The sequence below is a fragment of the Homalodisca vitripennis genome, chromosome X (assembly GCF_021130785.1).
Source record: "Homalodisca vitripennis isolate AUS2020 chromosome X, UT_GWSS_2.1, whole genome shotgun sequence".
NCBI lineage: Eukaryota > Metazoa > Arthropoda > Insecta > Hemiptera > Cicadellidae > Homalodisca > Homalodisca vitripennis.
In genome coordinates, this window is record NC_060215.1 from 59,988,788 (window position 1) to 60,011,068 (window position 22,281).

General features: G+C 31.7%; 1 protein-coding gene across 1 annotated transcript in view; it reads right to left on the minus strand.

Annotated features, from left to right (window-relative positions):
- Positions 1–18,813: 18,813 nt before the first annotated feature.
- LOC124369051 (protein BCL9 homolog) overlaps positions 18,814–22,281 on the minus strand; it is a 39,167-nt gene continuing 35,699 nt past the window's right edge. The window contains exon 9 of the mRNA XM_046826751.1: positions 18,814–21,448. Within this exon, the coding sequence (XP_046682707.1) occupies positions 19,918–21,448 (1,531 nt within the window). The 3' untranslated portion in view covers positions 18,814–19,917. The remainder of the gene's footprint in view (positions 21,449–22,281) is intronic.

The following is a 22,281-nucleotide window of genomic DNA, read 5'->3' on the forward strand; positions in this document are numbered from 1 at the left end:
CCAAACCAATATAGAAGTGTTATTACTTTGTTTATTTAAAATCATAAATAAACAAATGCTTATTATCTGGCACACACCCTGTATCAAAATCTATAACGTAGGCCCCTGCAGCATGGTGTATAAAAATATTATTACTGATTGGCTATTCTCTGCTGGTAGGCATGCTGTCTAAGGCATCATAACGTCTATATTCTCCGACTGATGTACTCTTAACGACTCGAGCAGGCCAGCATAGTACAGACTACTCCAAACATTTAATAAAATGTCCTTTCCTTTAGGTAAACAGTGCATGAATTTATTTCTGTAAGTGTGTGCGCATGAGTGTTTGTGTGTGGATAGATATGCATGCACACTGTCTATGCAATAAAATGTTATTATTTTTGCGATATTTAATATTCTCATCCTCATATGAATAGCTAGACAATAGACAACAATCTTTATTAATGTTTGCACATTCTATACATTGAATAGTGTTAATTGATTGAAATTAATAATTAATTAAAATTGTAAAACTATAAAAAATACATTTAGCTAATTTTTGTTTTAGTATATTTGTACAGCTTTATTCTATATTTGTATTATTTTCTGACACTTTTTGATTTATCATCCTCACACTTACAGGAGTATAGTTTTAGTACAATCTATGTTCTGTATAATTCAATAATTTTATTCAAAATAGTATTCATACAATTCTTTAATTGCTATATTTTAAATCTGTACCAACCCAATGATTTTCTGTGAAATCAGCCCCACCCACAGGCTTAAGCCCATGTGGGGTCTTTTTGTGCAATGGCTTTTACTGTAATGTTCTTATATTCTACGAGATAAATAGTTTAAATTTGATAAGTGACGCCAACGGCCCACTACCCATTGACATTGGACGACTCTGGAAGCCCTGAGCAAGCTGATGTACTGCCCCATGTGTCTGACATGAAGCGAGAGCAAAGCTAGTGAGTTGGCATCAATTTAACCCGTCTTAATCCAGTCAATGACGGTAAAAAAGTGTCAACTGTGTATTTATCCCATACAGGACCGATTTGTATGAAAATTTAGATTTAGATTCTACTTACCCTCTATTTCAAAATCTACCCTGTACCGAGAATTGCTCTTTTTTAGCTCTGGTTTTCTAAAAACCACCCAAATTAAAAAAAAAATTAAGATTGGAGCATGTAATAAATTGAAATCAGATTAATATAAGTTAAATGAACTTCAATTGACCACTTTATATGTAATTTATGATTCATTAATCAGTTTTGACCCTTAACAGCCACCCCTTATGACAGAAACCATGAGAAATAATAATAAACATGTTATTAAGCAGTTACTTAATTAATCCGTTAGAGGAGACCAATGAACTGTCGCCACGCCTGGTATCTCAGACTGCACCGCCCCGGGAGGAAAGCAACTGTACACAGAAGCTGAAAGGTTTAGAGATTAACAAGTAGGATACAGAGTTACATCCGTACTCACAGATTTATGACATCACTGAGTTAACTATCAAATATTCCATCCGTTAAAAGAACCAAGTGAGAGGAGAGGTTCATTGGCCTCCTCTAACGCTTTTTCTCCACCAGGGTGGGAAGTCCCGTTATTTTTGTCAACTTGGACACCTGCTGAGTCTTTTGGGGTCAGTCACTTGACCCTCGAAAAAGTGGTAGGTCGTTTCGCCTGTAGGCGTTCTACTGGCTTCGTGCTCACTGTTTACTGCTATGTTAACCTCTTTGTAGGCCTTACAGTCTGGCTTAAATAGGCAATTTTATTGCCGAGGTCGTGGCACAAGTCATGGCTACAGTAGTAGGGGCAGGCCCTGTTGGTTTCTTATAGGTGGAGAAGCAAAAAAGACATGGAGAAAGGCTCCGGACATTTTAGATATCACTTGACTGCTAATGCTAGGCTCATCCTGATGAAAAAATCTGGTCATGGTCACGAACCAGCTCATATTGGTCCTCAGCCTTGAGATTCCATCTACAGCGAATGGACTCTCCTTAAATCAGAGCCTGCAGCTGGAGAACTAGTCCTCTTACCCATCATCCACTATTCTATTCTCTTGAAGATGTTTGTGTAACATATTTATTTTTTATAGACTCGCAGTTGAACCTGATACAATTCCTTTTCAGAATATTTTAACAGGATTTAATTTTTGTACCAGACCATCAAAATTTGTTGAACCTTGAATATTTTGAAAATGAACAAAGATCGATCAAGTTTCCTGTTTTCGATGGAGTGCCACAAAGGGGTTTACTACGGTACTTAAACATTCTGAATATAGAGCCACCTCCGTTTTGAAAAAATACTATAAACTTTTATTAACCCAAAGAAAGAGGTCCTATCGGATTAAAACCATATCCCCTTGTTTCATTTTCGTATCAACAACCATTATAAAATTGGCAGGGAGCTGACTTTATTTTATCATCCTGACAGCATGTACTTCTATGGTGTATATATATCTTATATATATAAAAATCTTTAGTCACGATGTATGTTGCCAATAAACTCCAAAACGACTGAACCAATTTCAATCAAATTTCACATGTATCCGTAATTTAGTCTAACTTAGAAGATAGGATAGTTATTATCTGAATTATTCGCTTATGTCGTGAATATAAACGAATAAAATGAAGAAAAGTTTTCAAAGCGCCTGCACATTATAACCTGCAATTACGAGATAGATACGTATATTAAACAGTGAAACACTATTTGAAGGCGCTAAGTTATGATGTATAATTGTCTAAACTAAATTTTTGGTTGAACTTAAAGGTTGAGTGGTAGACCACTTTGTAATAAAATACATTATGCATGTACAATACATTTTTGACATATTTTCTTGATCGTGACATCAAGGTAAAATCTACATCGGGGTTGGAAATATAATTTACTTCAACCAGAAATGCTCATACGCGGGCAAAACTTACGAAAAGCGTGCGAAGCCGCGGGAAACAGCTAGTATATATATATATATACAGGGTGTAAATTAAGTATTGATACACCTGGATGTATTCCAAATGGATTAAGATATCAATGTACAACCTTCACCATGATTATTAAAATACTTTTTTTGGATTTTTTGAATGATAAAAAAGTTTCCCGCCTTTTACAAGTTACAAAGAGGTAACTTAAAATTTTCAAATTGCAATCCCTTTGTGACATATCATGTTAATGGCCTATTTAATAGAAACACAATGACATGAATAAAACATCTCTACAACGTTCCTAACAAAAGTTATAGGCAAATAAACCCTTACATCTTAGGGTGTAAATTAAATCCTGATACGCCTGGATATATTCCAAACGAATTGAGATATTGATGTACAACTATATTTACTACAATACTTTTTTGGAATTTTTGAATGATAAAAAAAATTATTCCCCATTTTAAAAGGGAAGTACGAGGGGAGTGAGGTTACTTAAAATTTCAAATTGCAACCCCAATCTTGTGACAAGTCATTTTAAAGGTCTATTAATAGAAACACGATGACACTAACGAAACACCTCTACCGTTTCTAGTAAAAGTTATTGGCAAATAACATGAAAGGAGAGGCCAATCCCCTTTTAAGCCTTATTCTGTCTGTCCTCATGTGCGAGGATCTTATCAAACAGAATAAAGGGGGGAGCCGAGGTTGATTGTACTGATAAAAAGTGCAAGGTCACAGACAGGATTTGAACCTGCGCTATCTCTAACTCAGACCCAAAATCCAACGACTTAGACTGCTCGGCCGGCCATCCATGCACTCCCAATTATGCGGATATCTTTTAGTAAGACTTTGAGGTGTCCAGCTTATCCCTTTACGTAGTACTAATGTTTCGGGTGTGCATAGTTTTGGTTCTTTAGTTCTTACATGGTTTGGTTTTGGTGTCTTTTTCTAGGTGGCATTACAATGTAATAGATTATTTGACCATAACTTTTGCGTAAAGATGTTTTATTCATGTAATTCAAAAAAGTATTTTAATAAGTATGGTGAAGGTTGTACATTGATATCTCAATCCATTTGGAATATATCCAAGTGTATCAATACTTAATTTACAACTTGAGATGTAAAGGGTTACTTGCCTATAACTTTTGCTAGAAACGTCATAGACACGTTTTATTCATTTCATTGTGTTTCTATTAAATAGGCCATTAAAATAATATGTCACAAGATAGGGGTTGCAATTTGGAAATTTAAAGTTACCCAACTAAGTTATTCAACTAGTATATTAACAAGAAGCCATCAAATTCGACCACACCTTGTTTATATTGTGGAGTCTTATCTTATTTAACAATTGGGGTTGGACTAAATCTTATGGCTATTTCATTAAGTTTACTTGTAGCACAAGTGAGGAGATGCCATTATGCAGAACATAGCATGTTGCAGTAGACAAACTAATAAGCACAAGAGTTTTACACTCACTTCCAAAGAGAAACCAGCCAAATGCTGTCAAATTTTACCCTAAATTATCATTTCGTCTGCTTATATTTAGGATGAGACTCTTAATTAAGTCTGTTGGCCCAGACAGATTTAAATAATGAAAACAGGTATACACATTTTTGTTTACAATTTTTCGATACAATAATGCAGAGCCTATAAATTACTCTATCAAACTTCACCATTGTCAGGTCAAAATAAGAAAGAAATGTTGTATAAAGTATAAGTCTTGCTTTATATGTCATAACAAGATAAGACTATATACTTTATATGACATATCTTACTTATTTTGACCTGACAAATAAAATGGTGAAATTTTATAGAATAATCTATCAACAGGCTTTTTCCTTTTCTATAGATGTTTAAACTAGAACTTGAGCACAGGAATTACAACCAACCTTAAATGTAGCTGATTTATGGCAGTTAATGACATTAAGAAAAAATAAATAAATTGCAGACAACTTTCTCAATTACCTTGTAACTCACAGTCAAAATACTTACTGTTACAATGTTCCACGTGTTTAGCCTCAATTAATATAAATGATTGGGCTTCTTCAAATAGGAAAATAGTTTTACACAAAAAGAGCTGTTAATAAGAATATTAAAAGTCATATAGGGAAATTTTGGTTTTAGAACTGACATGCCTGATGAATTCTAGGATAATGCTGTCTTAGACTACTATGGTTAACATAGCAGAGGAAGCCGGCATTTCTTATTTAGTGGAATATTTGTTTACCACATAGTTAATGTTTTAATTTCAATATATCCATACTTTGATCCAGAAGAAAAGGATGTAAACAAGTTTTTTGCATAGCAACACATATGGACATTAAAAAAATAATTAATCAAACTTTTATGAAAAACAAAACCATAGTTAAAATTTATTCGAGTTTAACACCTATCCCTTCTTGGATTATCAAATGGAAGCTCAACATGAGGTAGAGATGGTAACAATTATTAGAATAATGAGAAACATGTCAATTATTTATGAGATTTTGACATAATTTAAAATACATACAACATATGTACTTTATTTTTAAGCTGCAAAATACTTTAAAATGAGTGCAAACTAACGACTAATGAAAAGAAAAATACTAAAATATAATAGTTTTAATGAGTTTCAAACATTAATATAACAAACTCTCAAAGGATTAAATTTATACAAACAATCCAACAGAGTGAGATCAATGCATTTAATAAATACCTGGCATTGACAAATTATCATGAATTATTATTAACCTTAGAAAATTACTAAATCTATTTCTAACATATATAATAAAGTGCTTCAATCTTTGAAAAATAAAACAAGCAACAACAAACCAAAATTATTTCATTATTAAAATATTACTCATGTACAATAGAAAAGTGTACTGTCTCAAAATTTATTTATTTTTGGTTTTACTGCATGAGAATAATTCTTACAGCGGTTTAAGAAATGTTAAATGTAATAAAAGCAAAAGTAATACATTTTGAGTTGTGATACTTTTCTAGCGTACATGCAAATTATAAATTAAAAACTCTTTTTTACTTAAACATTTCATGCAATGTAATTGTAAAACATATTCCTTAAGATATTTTATAAGTAAACAATAATAAAAAAAAACAAAAAAAAAAAACAGACATTTGGATCAAAACTGAACAATATGATTAATTTCACTTCTACTCATTAATCATGTTTACAATAAGGCACGGATTGCTTAGTATGAAGGTAACAATGTTCGCAGAATGTTTCTTGTAAAAGAAGCAATGAAAAATAATACCAATTGTACATAAATGTATTCACAATAGAAATGTACCATATATTTTTATCATAATGAATTTGAAGAATAGATTTAGATGTTTTAAAAATAATGTTTACAATTTTCTGATGGTACACACAAATAATTTACATTACAATATTTTGGATAAAAATAACAATATTGTTTTATTCTTGTTTTACAATTTTAACTTAAGAAGCAAAAAAAGACAAAACACTTTATTATGCGAGCATTTACAAAAATCTTAAGATGTACAAAATAGTAAAAATATAGTTGTAAACATTTCCAACTTTTTTCTTTAAATTTGAACTAAATGAGTGTTGATGTTGGGTAGGATATACAACACTGGAGGAGGGAGATGAGCTAATTGTTCCTTAACCAATCTTATTTAAGACTCAGGGTACAATTTTTCGGACTGAATTGTGGTATTATCCCAAAAGATTTAAATATATGAAATAGCCTGTTGGTTCTTTTTAAGACGTACCAGACAGCATACTACATACTTTTTAAGTATTTGTACAGGTTTCACATAATAATTATAAACTGCATTTAAAACAAACTGTCAATAATAAGTAAGATCCGATTGATGATCAAAATTACGTGACACTCCCATGATTTAAACTTAGGCTCTAGCATAGTTAAGTGGGTAAATCAACTTTAAATAAAAAAAGTGCCTATTCTTAAAGTTGGAGGAATTTAGCTGTGCTCGTAGGACCCAAATACTACCCTTTCAACAAATAAACGCTATTTGTTTGGCGGGTTGCATTTATGTGCTAGCCGTTGAGATAAAGGCGCAACACTCTCTTTAACGACTTTAAACTCACGATTTCGATTTGCAGATTACTATTGACAAATACGTTATTTTCAAAAACGCGTTAAATAACACTATAACAACTGAAAAACAAGGATAAGTCCTATTATTGCTATTATTTGGTATTCTCTTATTATTTAATTCCACCACAATCAGCACTGTCATAAAACAGACTGATTGTAGTGAGTGTGATGAGTTATTTGGGTCAATACGATTCCTGAAAGGAGGGTTTTACCCATGAGTCACAGGAAATGTTTTTGGGATGCAGCGCATAATGGTAACCCACCACCCCTCCTGCCTATCATCACACACTTAAGGTCACGTGCGCAGCTGAAGTCCTCAAACTGTACCTGTAATAGGAAGACAGCAACCATATCCACTTTGAACGTATGTAAATACTTCATGTAGATGAAATTTAAATTTGAAATACATTTTCAGATTATACTATAACATTAAGAGAAGAAACTATCTCATTTTTTGAGTTGACAGACGAAACAACTAGACCGACTCAAAGTAGTATTTGAAATTTTTGGAGCTTACCAGCAGCCAGTTCAATCAACTTCTAGCATTAGGAAGTGTCTACTAAAGCTACTGACCCTAACAATTTTGCTAGTAGAATAGAGAGTTCAGAAGATATGTAAAACAAAAAGCTAAACATTGTAACACAGCAAACATTACCAATTTATTTTTGTGCATACTTAATCTTAGGATTCTTTATTGGGTGAGCTTTAGCGAAGCCTATCACTAGTGGAGCTGGAAAAATTTCATTTGTCTTTCTGTTTGCATGATATCTCAAAAACAAACTAATCTATAGCTTCATTTCTACATGAGGAACACCAAGTTCTAAGATGGTGCATGTCACTACAAGGGAATTGGCTGAGCGTTAATGAATATTTTTACCTTGCTCTTATGGGTAACTAACTATGATGGCAATAAGAAAATAGCAGAATAAATAAATTTGTAAACAAACTTAATATCCCCATAAGAGATTCGAACATGTGACATCACACAAATGGCAAACGCAACATTTTCTCCCAACAAATTTATTATTTTATAATGACTGAGTGTATAGAATTTTATTGTTTAAACACTAACATGAGACCCAATTTAATGAAAAAGAGTCTGAATGCATCTGTGGTAAGGTTTGTCGAGAAAGATTTCATATACAGACTTTAAATTTTGCAAAAAACTTGAGTGCTACAAGAATAAATTCTATGATTCGTCATTTTTATATAAATGTTTTTCCTGTATGATTTTCTCTTTACCTATCTGTCTTCAGGATATCTTGAAGTGAAATGAGCTATAGAATAGAAATTTCCATGCAACTTTAGTGAAGCCTGTTACGTGGTATGGTGTACTTCTACTTTGTATTAACACAGTGATTAAACTTTATGTTAGCAAGGCTGTCTTCTAAAAGATTGTTATTTCCAATAACTCAACATAATATAAACACTAACTACTGGTTCAAATACTATCTTTTGAAAAGAACGCATAAAACACAATTTGGAAAAACGATTTTTAAATACTTCGGGGCCTTTCCAGGAGATCCTCTTGGTTCCAATATGGGCACACTTTTCTTCTTGTTCTATATTAATGATGCAACATCTGTCCTCCAGATTTCTTTGAATATGTGAGAGGTGTTTTTTCAAAAAGAACAAGGATACATGGTTGTGCATGAACTTGGATTTTGTAATGTAGATGACCTAATTTTTAACATGCTTTATAGATCCTTGGTCTGAAGCCATCTTGAGTATGCCACCATTGTTTGCAATAGGGACAGAATTGATAAGTACATAAATACAACAATGAAAGTGGTACAGAAGAGACTCGTTTTGTGGATAACCTGAACCTTCGAGAGGTGCCTTAAAGAAATGTATAAGAAGAGCTACAACTTTCTGTCCACCTTGTACTGTGGTAGACTTTTTATTCTATTAAGATTTACATGGTTACGGCATATTCCAGAGCTCCATAATATACCTTTTACAACAGACACCCATTAATTTTTCCTTTTTTTGGAATTTATAATCTGTAAATTACATTCACTGGGATTCAATTTTGATGTTTAATTTTTGGCACAACTTTGGCAAGTTCTTACAGAGCATGAAACTTACATACTCTAGGACACATCTTGTCTTTGGTAAGGACTCATTTTCTCACATGTTGCACTCTCAGACCTCAGAGCTACTTTGGACATTTGGTTTTTTAGAGTTCAATTGGACCATGAGGGTCATATGTGCAGAAATAACTGGGAGCCTCGCTCTATATATATATATATATATATATATATATATTTATTTATTTATAATGTGTGTGTATTATACCCCTCTTACCAGTGTGTCCAAAATCTAGCAGTACTATTACAGTATTGTCTGAGCTGCCAGTGCAGATGTTAAAGTTAAATTACAGGGTTATTGTAAACCATTCCATTTGGAATAAATAGATCAATATTACGTTATTAATTTACTTCAAGCAAAACATTGAGTAATCAATATATTATATGTTTAAAATATAACCTGAAAGAAGGACCAATTCTAAAAAAAAGTAAAGAATGTCTTATTTTACCAGGCGAAGTTAGGACTAAGAAGCCCTCTCTAACACTTAACACTAATTCTGACATGGTTTCAACTATTGCAACTTGCAACCAGTGAATCTACAATGTTCTACAAGGAATCCTGTTTAAGCTGGTATATATTAAGTACCATCTGGTAACAGACAATACAGTTAACTATCAGCATATTCCAAATACGTGAAATATTTAGTCTCATATGGTAGTAAACAAATTCCTTGCAGTAACAATACCAATATATCACACTTCCCATTCGGAACTCAAACTCTTGCAACTTAAATTGAACATCATTTAAAATTATTATTTTTATTGGAAAAGTATCTGGTTATTGAATATATACTGCTGCATTAAGATACAGAAACCATATATAAATCACATCTGGAATCTTCATTGTGGAATCTTTTTTCTGACATCTCCACCCTTTGGACACCAACCTTTGATAGAAATGCTGAGGTTCATGTGAAAAGCCAGGTTCATTTGAAAATCACTGATGTCCAATTCATCAGCTGTTAGGTACAAAATATTTTTAACTTTATTTACTTATTTAATGTTATTTATTTTAAAGTTTGTTTCGACTGATCAGGTTTTTCCAGGTAAATGAGGACAAAATTGATCAATTTTGTCAAGTGACCCCCCAGGAAGTGAGTCCCCAGAAGCAGTTCTAAGGTCTCCTTCCTGTTCACAAGTTGGTATGTAATGACCTTGACACAGCCTTTATATTTAGTTATTTTACTCTCCTTTTATTCTTTATGCCTATTATAAACATTTCTTGTTATTCTATTTTAAAAGTTTTGTAATTTCATAATGAATATAAGGTGCAACTACTTTATCAATTTAAAATATTTCTGATAAAATTATTTTTTGTACATATTTGTTGGTCTTAAGTGATTATCTTATGTAAATTACTTTTTTCTTAGAAATTATCAAATATGTTATATACATAATGCACTTTTATTATACGTTACTTGATAACCAATCTAAAAAACTTACAAAACGAAAAATATATCTCAATTTACATGAATAACTAATGTCTCGAGCGTTAGCAGTCACAGATTAGGCAGCAGCCTTGGTTTCTGGTGTCCAAAGGGTTAAATTGGACTAATGTTGATAGTTTTCTAACTCGAATCTACAAACCTGTATAGATTGTATGTCCAATTCTTCAGGACATGGTTGTATGGGCCAAAATAAACAAAAATGTTCCTATAAAATGTATGTCCTAAAATATTTCTTTATCACCAATCTGCCATTTTTCGATTCGGTTTATATTTCTTAATATAACCTCATTGTCTTACATAAACTAAATAAAAGCTTAACCTATTGAACTTATGTTTACATACTTATCCACACAAATTTTATTTTGACAAAATAATCAACCCCATCCAATGTTTTGTTTCAAAATGGTGATAATTTTAGACCTTTATATTGAAATAACTCTCACACACAGTAAAGTATTATAACGTTTGGAATGGTTACCAGCTCTTTAAGTATTAAAATATAATAATCTAAAAAAGAAACTTTGTTCCATTTGTGGTCAACGTTTAATAAATAATTGAGGTTAATGCCTGTACTTATGACCCAAAGCCCGTATTTCAAAGTGCAGTCAACTTTCTTGAAACATTAAAATTAATCTAAACATTTTGTACCTCACAACTGTCTGTAATAGACTGTCAATAATCAAACAAACAAAACACCAATGCCAGACTTTTAATTTTAGTTGTTGTAATTTGTCAGAAGATAAAACCACAATAATTATTAAAATATTATGACAACTGATAATTAAAAACCTTACATCATGCTCACTAATTCAAACAATTAAATTATAAACAAAAATTTACAACAGTAAAATAAACTCAAAACATATATATAATTAACTCATAGAAGTTTACTATACATCTTACAGTATTGTATATGTATTATGTTGTAAATTGATATACAGTCCAATAAAATCTAAAACACTTAAAACTATACATAACAATATAATTCGGAACTAATTGTTAATACAACTGAACACTTAAAATATACAATTAACACTATTGCTTGTGATGTATTTAAATTAACGCATAACTTTTATTAAACTGCAGTTGTTAGGAACACAAGTTTTGTCACATACCATCAGTTTCAAGTTTTGTTGAATAAGGTGTATTGGCTAGATATACAAAACAAGGTTTTAAGAATCCCTCCCTGCATCACAGACAAATGACAAAGAACAAAACTAGAAATTTGTTCGTAAGTGTAGATTCTAATTCTTACAGATTCGACTAATGTAGTCTTATATTAAACACAAGTTATTCCAATTTTCTAACACAATGCAAGGGTCTTGTGAAAACCTCTCCATTAACGATAATAAGAAAATAATAATATATTATGTTTCAGCATAATAAAGATACTTTCTAATCCTTACAACTGTTGATGAAACTCTTAAAATAAAGCATTTTACAGATAAATAAACATGAACTAAAATATGCTGGGCTTAATTCTTGCCAAAATGTCTGTTCTGATTCTAGATTTCTCCCATTTTATTCAATTGACTATAGCAGCTTATATTATGTGTTCATACATATTTTTACAAACATAATAGTTGCTGATGAATACCGTATGGTAATAAAATTTATCTCATTATAATCCAATCTTTCAATCCTATTTTTAAATACATACTTATAAACAAAAAATGTCATGCTATTTCCATTCATGTTTTAACAAGAAAATAAAAATTCTAATATCATTAATTATTGTAAGCTAGTTGTGTATGATTCAAATCAGCCCACATAATGTCAATTGTACAATTAAAGAGCTCAAACAAAACAAAAGCTTTACATTTTTAAATTTTATCATAATAACGTAACAAATGGTTGAAACATTTTACAGTAGGTATGTATGTTTTCTACAGAAAAACATTTCCATTTTTAATATCTTGAGTTAAATCTAATCCTTTTTTGTTTTATTGCCTTTCTTACAATACTGGTGCAACTCTTGATTATGGATCCTTCTAGATATGTCATCCCTATGAGACGGGTGTGAATAGCCAGTGTATCCAGTTTTACGTGGTTCACGTACCCACCACCAGTCGCAACCATTGCTTCACCCATCAGCCCCTCCCTCCTCTAGCCCCTTGCCTACCCGAAAAATTCATGACCCTATAAGAAAGACCAACAAATGTTCCTATTGGAATATTGGATAAGAAATAAAAAGTAATGTTAGCAAAATAAATATAAAAAGAAATTGAGCCATTAAAGACCCATTATTATTATTTAAAGAAAATATAGTAAAATGTTTTACTCTGAAGAAATACAGAATAAAGCTATCCAATTCAAATACAGAAAAATAAGTAACTTATATTTATGGCAAGCAATATACACATAAAAAGTACCTTATTATATTAAAAACTATGAGTATGTTTTGTGAAAGGAAACAAAAGTAATCTGTCAAAAATGAATTAATAAACTTAATCAGTCTGCAAATAACGATTGTTTTTAAACATTTGGATTAAGTTAATTAAATATATGATAGTTTTGTTATAATACAATGTTGACAGAGAACAGTTGATTACATTTAGCAGGCTCTTTCAATTAATATTTTACAGCTTTGGAGATCAAAATGGGATTTTTTCACTACTTTAGAGACCGGTGGGGCGTAGCCCGGAGGGATTTTCAAAATAATAATTGGCCTATATTCATACTAGGGAAGCTAAGAGTATTCATGTTAAATTTCAGTAAAATCGGTTGAATAGTTTGTGTAAAAACCAAACAAACAGTCACTTTCGAATTTCTAATATTATTAAGATTTGTGTATATTATATTATAAGTAAAAAATAAAAATATTTAAAGATGTAGTTGAGATTTACCTTAGACCTAAGATTGAGGCTGTGTAAATTTAAAATTAGCTGATGTCAATTTCAATATTCAAAAATGTATTGGATACAAATTAGGTTTACCTACAGGATTTGTCTCATGTTGCTCTTTGTTTATGTTTTAATCTGTGCTTTGAAAGAAATATATATTCTAATTCCTGAAATGAGCAAAATGAGGACCAGTTTGTTTCTAAATGATAAATTGTTTTTAAATTGAAGCAGTTTTTGAAATAATTTTGGTTATATTGAATCGCATGTGCAGATAATGGTCTCATGTTGTTACACCAACTTTACACACATATCCAAGACAGGTAAACGGCCGCTGGGGCCTGTACGCAAGGTTGCAACCTCAGGACGATTCATAATCAAGTGTTGCAACAACCTGCTGTGGCAAGTGTGTTTCACGTGTGCATGATCGCTCCACCGTTTACCAGTTATAAACTGCACAGATTGCACTAGTTCTACAACACTCCACTTGGCACTGCTCTCTGTTCAATAATAGCATGTGTTTCTAGAGTTAGCTGCTAGGTGGCACATAAGTCGAGGAATTTCAAACGGGCACAACTTATAGCCATGAAAAGTATATCTTCTCAGAAGAATCCATAATCAAGGGTGTCGCAAAGTTTAAAGTAAAAAACATACATTAAACATTTAAAAGGAAACAGAATAGGAATAGTCTTCTGCCTGCAGTTAATTTATAACACAATCAAACTTAATATTGTTATCAGTAATGAGAAAAGATATTAAAAATATTGAAAGCTGATTTTGACTAGAATCCTGCAAAACTAAAATATTATAGGATTATGGCCACACATAATTATTTTAACTTTGAGTGGCAGTCCATTGCTAAAGCTTTTAGATGTTTAATGATCTCCATCTCTCACCACAGATTGTAAGAGCTCTGGTACTTTTAAAATAAAAATTTAAGCCCTATTCAAATACATTATGTTATGTTTACATTAAATTAATAGTAGCATTTATAATTAAACCTATTAACTAGATTACGTGCAATTGTTAAAGAAATTATAAATAAAATATGTGAGTGAACTTTAAAATGCTACCTTTTCTCATATATAAAACAGAAATTAGTTACTGGAAAATAACATGCAATTTATATAAACAGTGAATTGTGAGGATGTTTTGTAGAAACACAAAAAGTGCTTTAAAGCAAAATATCCTCTGTTTGGTTTCTCCTGAGGGCATATGAAGCTCAGACAGAATCTCTTGTTTTCTCTATCTTTTTTTTGCTATCAGTTCACACTAGAAATGGTTCACCACTAACTCTTTCTTAATGGTGCAATAGCCCACATTTAAATTCTATTATGCCAAATAGTTAATAACAAAATACATATTTAGGACTTTGAATGTTCTCTATAATAAAAAATATATACTTTTTGAGCCATCCATTGCAATCAAAATGAACTCTCTTTTTATGCTCTTACGGAATAATTCTCAACATTTTATTTTATCGCATAATTAGGATTTATTATTGGAGTAGGGGATCTAAATTTTAAAATATATAATAATTTCTAAAAGCCCATAAAAAATCAATCAAATATGAGAACAATCAATAGTTAAGGAGTTTACTTCTAACTTTCAACCAAAAGCGAGTGCCCCTTCAAAAGTCTTTTGGCACAAACCAAATTTTATTTTTTGTTTTTGAGATATTTTAGATCCAAGTTAAAATTGAACTCATTTACAAAAATTCAACTTAATGTGGAAAAATAAAATATTACTGCTAAATGTTTTGAAGAATTTTCAATATAAAAATTAGGGATAAACTTTTAAAAATTCCCCCTTGAATCTTCTTAATCTGTACTGAATTTTGTTTAAAATCACATGCCTTTGTAAAATTATACACTTTTAAAGGTTAAATAGCTGTAACTAAAATATTTTAATAAATGATGCATCTTGGATACTTTGTTATAAAAATCTTTGGGAAAATAATTTTCAAATGTCGAAAATCAAACCCAAACATTTCAAATTCTGATTAAATGCTTGTTGAATGGAAATCGAATATAAATTTTACTATAATCCAACTATACATTTTCGTGTAAAGTTAACATATTTTCTTAGAAAGTAACAAATATTATTTCAGTACACAAATGTACTTGTTTAGAATACAGTTATTGGAACACAGGTTTACATTTGAACCTGTTGATATTTAAACGTGAGAACTCCGGTTGGGCACACCCTGTACATAAAATCTATTTTAAATGGATTATCTGTATGGTATTGTATTTTGTTTGTTGAGCTGGAAAAATTTCATTTCTGTCAGTCTGTCCGCATGATATCTTGAAAACAAACTGACCTATAGACATGAATCACGATGGTGCATGTAACTCCATGGGATTTAGCTGGGTGTTAGCGAATATTTTTACATTGATCCAATGGGTAACAATGATGGCAATAAGAAAATATCTGAATAAATAAATTTGTAAACAAACTTTAATACACCCATGGGATTCAAACATGTGACATAGCCTAACTATTCCAACACATACTACACCGTTTTATAGTGACTTGGTGTGTACTTTTATTACTTAAACACACCAAATCCAATTTAAAGAATACAAATTTAATTAATGTGTTAAGATATTTTGAGAAAGATCTCATATACAGATTTTAAATTTTGCATTAATTTTTATTAATACAAGAATTAGTTCTGTGATGCATAATTTTTGTGTCAACTTTTTTTGCATGATTTTCTGTCTATCTGTCCGCAGAACATCTTGAAGTAAAATGAGCTATAGATTTGAAATTTTGCATGTAACCTCAGCGAAGCCTGACGTGGTGTGGCGTCCTTACACCTAGTTTTTAATAGTTCTAACATTGTCACATTATACATACGTTTAGGAACCCTTGGTATAAGTTTTGTCTTGTCACTATTCAATGAGAACATGGACAACACCCCACACCACTAAATTGTTTAAAGAAATAACACGTACAAAGAAAATATTTAGAGTATTATTTACTCAATTAAAACAAATTTAAAGCTCAATACTTGTTTAATTGTGTTAAATTGATTTTTTGCACAAATATTATGTTTCCTTACTATATCTAGAACATTCAAAAGAATCATTATGTTTGTAATATTTCCAGTAACCATAGTAACCCTGAATAAAAAACTATTCTGATTATTAGTTCATTCATTCATATTATTGTTACTGAACCAATGAACTGTGTTACATATGTAAACAACACAAATCTTTGAGATAAGGTTTGTAAATTAACAATTTTAAATTATTTCTGAATTTACTGTACGTTAATGAAATTATGTAACATTTGAAAATTAATGTTAGGACATTATAATAAATTGAAAATAGAAGAAATATATCTTTAACACTCTATATTAATCCTGTACAAGATAAATAAAAATTAATCGGACAACAAAATGAAAAATTAATAACAAGGTCTTACTCTACATAAAGTATAAAAAGGAGAAAGAGTTTCTCTGATAGTTACAAGATTACATATGCCAGTAAATAGCTCAACACTTAGTAACAGACTTTTCAAAATAAACATCAGGATTTTACGGTTATTGTAGTATTAATACCATTTGAAACAATTATAAATTATACATCAAGTTTGTCTTTATCTTCCTTTTGAAATTAAAGATGGTGACTAATAATCTGAAAGTCTTTTTGTGTTTTACACTTTGCAAAGACTGAATCTGTAGTTACATTAGTTCTACTGTAATCATTCAAGTAATAATAGTATATCTAGATGTTATCATCACTTCAAAACTCCGGCTGTCTATGTAAAGGGGTAAAAACCGACCAATAGTGACTGAATTATGTACTGGAGAAGTGAGAGTCTTTCATGCACAGCACCAAGAAGTTATGTGTGGAAAGCAAGTCTTGTATTAGCAATTACAGTACAATCACTGTAGAGAGTGTTAAGAAGACACTTACAACTACATCCTTATAGTTTACAGCTGTTGTAAACTCTACACCCTGTAGACTACAGTTTAATTGCTAATAACACCTTAAAATCCCGATATCCATTTTGAAACACCCTGCACTTACCTTTTTTGAAACTTTAATACCTAGTAATACCTCTAACAAAACAAGTGAGGGAAGTTCACGTTCACCCCATAACCTAACTTCTGGGTATAAACATAAAACCATATGTTTAATAAACAATTTTATTTTAATTCTGACCCTTCCAAAATAAGGAATGGATTGATAACTCCCAATTTGGGATTCATTAAATAAAACACCATAAAAAATAAATCCATTAAAACTGCCCCCAGGAAATGTATATCTTTGTCATACTGAGGTTACAATTCTGACATTCTGAGTTCCCATATGTACCTTTATAAAAAAAAGAGATGACAAAAACCAGGAGATATGTAAACAATTTATATTTTTTATAAAATGTAATATGAATGAAATGGTCTAAAGACAAAAGAACCTTGTATAATTAAGTGTTAAAAATGTTCTATTGAGTGCTCAATACACTTTTAGGTTATTAAACATTTCAATAACGTTTAAGCATAATGGTTACAGAGAAATTAATTTTTTTTATATACTTAATGGTTCCTATACACAACCTTACTATCCCTTCACATATTCCAAAAGAGGGACGTAGCACTTTGTCCGAACTGAAGTATTAAACTATTAACTGGCAAGACATCAAACTAGTGGTAAATTGTAATAGCTAAATTATTGAAGAAGGAAACTATGCATGCCACTCAAAGTATAAGACCACACATTCTGGATGTTTTGGTGTATGTTACAAACTTCAAAACTGATGAATGGTGACGAAACTAGGTAAACCTATTATGCTAGTATTTAGCTCTTGATATACATTATATGTATGACCTTTTTAATGCCTCAGATTTTGTTCTCAACCACTTCAGGTATGTAAGTTGGGTATTATAAAAAATATTATAAAACTTAAATATATTAGATTTAAACAGTTAATAATAAGTATGTAACTAACATGTTTTATTATTTAGTGATAAATACTTTTAAGTTATAAATACTAATTTACTGTTTACAAAAAGACATGTCATCTGGCAGAAAAACACATTTTAGGTTGATTTTTGCAATAATTGTTCTTAATGTAAGTGCTTCATATTTATAATGAACCTTATAATTTAAAATCTATATCAAATTATTCAACTTAATTTTTTTTAAGCATTCAACATTATTGCTTAGGCATCAAAACCGATCACACACATTTTGTTCATCAAGTACTGAATGACACAATGAAATAAATTAACTTTCTTGTTTAGATCCTGACTAATTAAAAATTAACAACAATGCAGTGACATAAAAAAATAAACATTGATTTACATGAGTAAAATGTTAATTAAAAAAATGAACAACTAATGTTAAACATTACAAAAATGAAATTTGAATATAAATTGCAATACTAATTAGTAACAACAATAAATAATTGTTTTTAATTATTAAAATGAATAAATAAAACAACAAATTTATTCTAAAAAACAGGCAAGAAACATATTAAGTTAATAAAAGGCTACAAAAATATACATCTATTTGTTTGTAGTAGTGATGGCCCGATGCAACCCCAACAGTTTCACCAGAGTGACTGTTGCTCCGAGAAACTAATGAGCAAGGATAGCTGTTGCAAAAACAGGTACTGATTCTAACAACTGTTCTGGCTTTGATGGCTATATCAGTTAATGTTGCTCCTGGAGAATAATTACTTGTTTATTTTCTCTCAGAGTACTCTACTCTCTAGTGTATTTTAATTTTTAGTAGGTCTGCATTTTAAATTTTCTGGATAATGTGATAGATACTTGTACCGGTAATTATTGAAAATTTTGTAACAAAATGAACTTATATGAAATTTTGATTTATACAAATGCATTGGTTTATATTTCAACACAACTGTCTACACTGATTTAAACCTGTTTGAATTGACCAATTAATATTGTAAATAAAATCTGAATAATACATAGTCAAGAATCTTTATTTAAGTTTTTCTGCAGTAAAAAATCAAAATGTGATTTTTTTATCTATCTAGTATTGCATTAGTTTGTAAGAATCAAAAACAACGTCTAATTTAATTTTATATGCAGGTGAAACAGGTGGATAAGGTACAGCAATGCCGCAACATTTGATTAGTATTTCACTGTTGCAACGCTTAAGTTCAACGAAACAGTTGCACAGCGGCAACTGTTGCGGTTGCAACTGTTTCATGCAAACAACAGTTAGGCCATCACTAGTTTGGAGAGTTTCATCAAAAACCCATATAAAGTAAAAATATTCTCTGTGTATCTGACCTATTATAATAGCATATTATATATTAAAACAAAATAACAGAATTTCCAGAAAAAAATATAATTGTAATTGAGCTTATTAGAATCCGTAGCATAGTCACATAACTAAACCCATATACTTAGCAAAATATCATGTTTATAGTTTCGATAAAACCTTAAAAATATAGTCTTGTTTTAAAAATTAGTTAAAGTTTAAAATTTACATTACAAAAGTTGTCTCACAAGTAAGCGTCATAAGTAACCTAGCTATTTACACTAATTATTCAGAAAATTATGTTCATTTTGGAACAAAGAACTGTTGATTTGTTCCCATGGCCTGACTGCCTAGCTGACTTCTTGTATTAGTTGCATACAGTTGCTGCTGGAAGTTGTGGAACTGTTGTGCATAGTTAGGGTCTGCCGTTGTAGGACCAATGAATGATGAATTTTTGAAGTTGTTGGCTTGTCCCATGGATGGAGGTAATGGTTGACTGGCCTCCGGGGCCATTCCTCCCATCCCCAGTGGTGATCCTTTAGAACTAGGCACAAACATCTGACAACTGGAACCACTGGGATTGGGGAACATCTGTTCATTTCCACTGAAACCGGGCATGTTCGGCATGTTAGGCACACCTACTCTCATCATGCCTCCAGAGCCTCCTCGCAAAGTGCCACGCATCACCACATTACCCGGTCCCTGTCCCATGGCTCCGCAATTAATATTACCCAACACGTCCCCACCCGAGCTGTTTTGTTGATAGTTGTTAGGGAAATATTGGAGATTATGTGTGGGCACTTTAGCATCTAGATTGGACAAAGGATTTGAGAAACGATGAAGGAATTCTAAACTGGGAGGCCCTCTAGGCCCAGCAGATCCTTGTTGGGGTCTTGTGGGTAGGTACTGGATGGTATTAGGGGCACTGGGTTTCACCTGGATATTAGCTCCGTTGTAGGAATTAGGCACTGGAGCTCGAGACACTAGGCGGGGCCCCGAGGGCCCATTGTACACCCCCTGCATCATGTTGGGTTTCGGTGACACAGAAGGACAAGGCATTCGGTTCACAGATGCTCCGTTTCCAACAGATCCTGGACTGAATGCATGAGGATGAGTTGCCATCTGAGGATTTCCCAACCTCACTCCCACACCAACTCCTGGGCTGCCCATGTCCTGACCTGGACCTTGGCATACACCCATTTCATTCATAGGCATCATGTGCATAGTATTTGAGCCACTTGAGTTGAATGGCATCATACCAGGATGCATTCCTGGAGAAGGACCGATTATCCCTCCAGACTGATTTACTGGTGAGCTTCCAACATTGTTTGTTAATTGTTGACTCATTTGAGCTAAAGATGTTATTGGATCAAAATGAGACACTTTATTCCCATTGCCTACAGAAATTCTAGTCATACCGTTTGGATTCAAAGGTATATTATCTGGTCCGATGCAAGGATAGTTACCTCCCACTGGATCCTTGATGTTATCCCCCACACAGCTTTTGTTGGGAGAAGGTATGTCTATAAAATGGGGAGCACTTTTAGGTTGCTGTTGTTGCATGAAGCTGTTAGATATTACTGGAGATGATGATATCATATTGAACCTCGATGTAGCAATGGAGTCTTGTATCTGTGGACTCGAGCAGAAGCGTTGGTCGGAAGGATTACGTGCCGTAGGCTTGTCAGGTGTTGGCTGCGGACTTGAAGTGTACCGTGACACTCCCAGCTCCATGGACACTGGTGTCAAGGGTGTGGTTCGTCCAGACACTTTGCTGTTCAGTTCTGAATTTGATCCTCCTGTTAACACTCCCTCGACATTTTTCTGAGGCAACCTGCAATGCAAATTAGAGGATGTAGAGTTAACAAAATTATTATGATTATAACTTGTTAATTAGGTTTAACCAGTTAACAATTTTCCTTCAATTTTTCAGAATACTCTTTATTGAAAATGTGTGTATTAGTGATGGGCAAACCCGGAATTTTTGAATCTCGAAACCTATTCTGAATCTTAAAATATCGATTTCCAATCCTAACGCTTAATTTTTTAAACCTGATTTAAACAGAACCATCACCAATTCAATTTCTGTCATTCTTAAATCTTTGAAGAATAACATTATAGAAAGTAATCCAAGAATACCATTCTATTGTAAAAGGATTAGAAGAGGTTCAGAGAAATAGCTATACTTTAAGGACTAAGTATATATCCCCTACATTCTACTATAATTTGATAAGATATAGGCCTATTTTAAACTTTTAAAAGTAAGACAAAAATTAAAACTACTAGCCATGATAAACAAGTAATAAGAACAAAATATATTCTATAGAAGAAATATAAATAAAACTACTATAATTGCAAATTAAAGAAAAATTTGGATTGTCTGTCTGTATCACGTTGAGTAGCTGATGTCTGCACATATACGCAGGAGATGCGCGGCATTGCACAAACATAGAAAATACAAACTGATAGCAAAACATAATTGACAAAAGCACAATAATTTGGTAATCTATCTATCTTTTTCCATACACAAAGTACGACAACACCACGTTTTAATTATTGGTACTTTGTATAGAAAATCACTAACAATTCAATTTCTGTCATTCTTAAACTTGTCATCTGCGAATAGATGAGGCAAACTTGTGGTGATGCATGGCCATTAATTAAGAA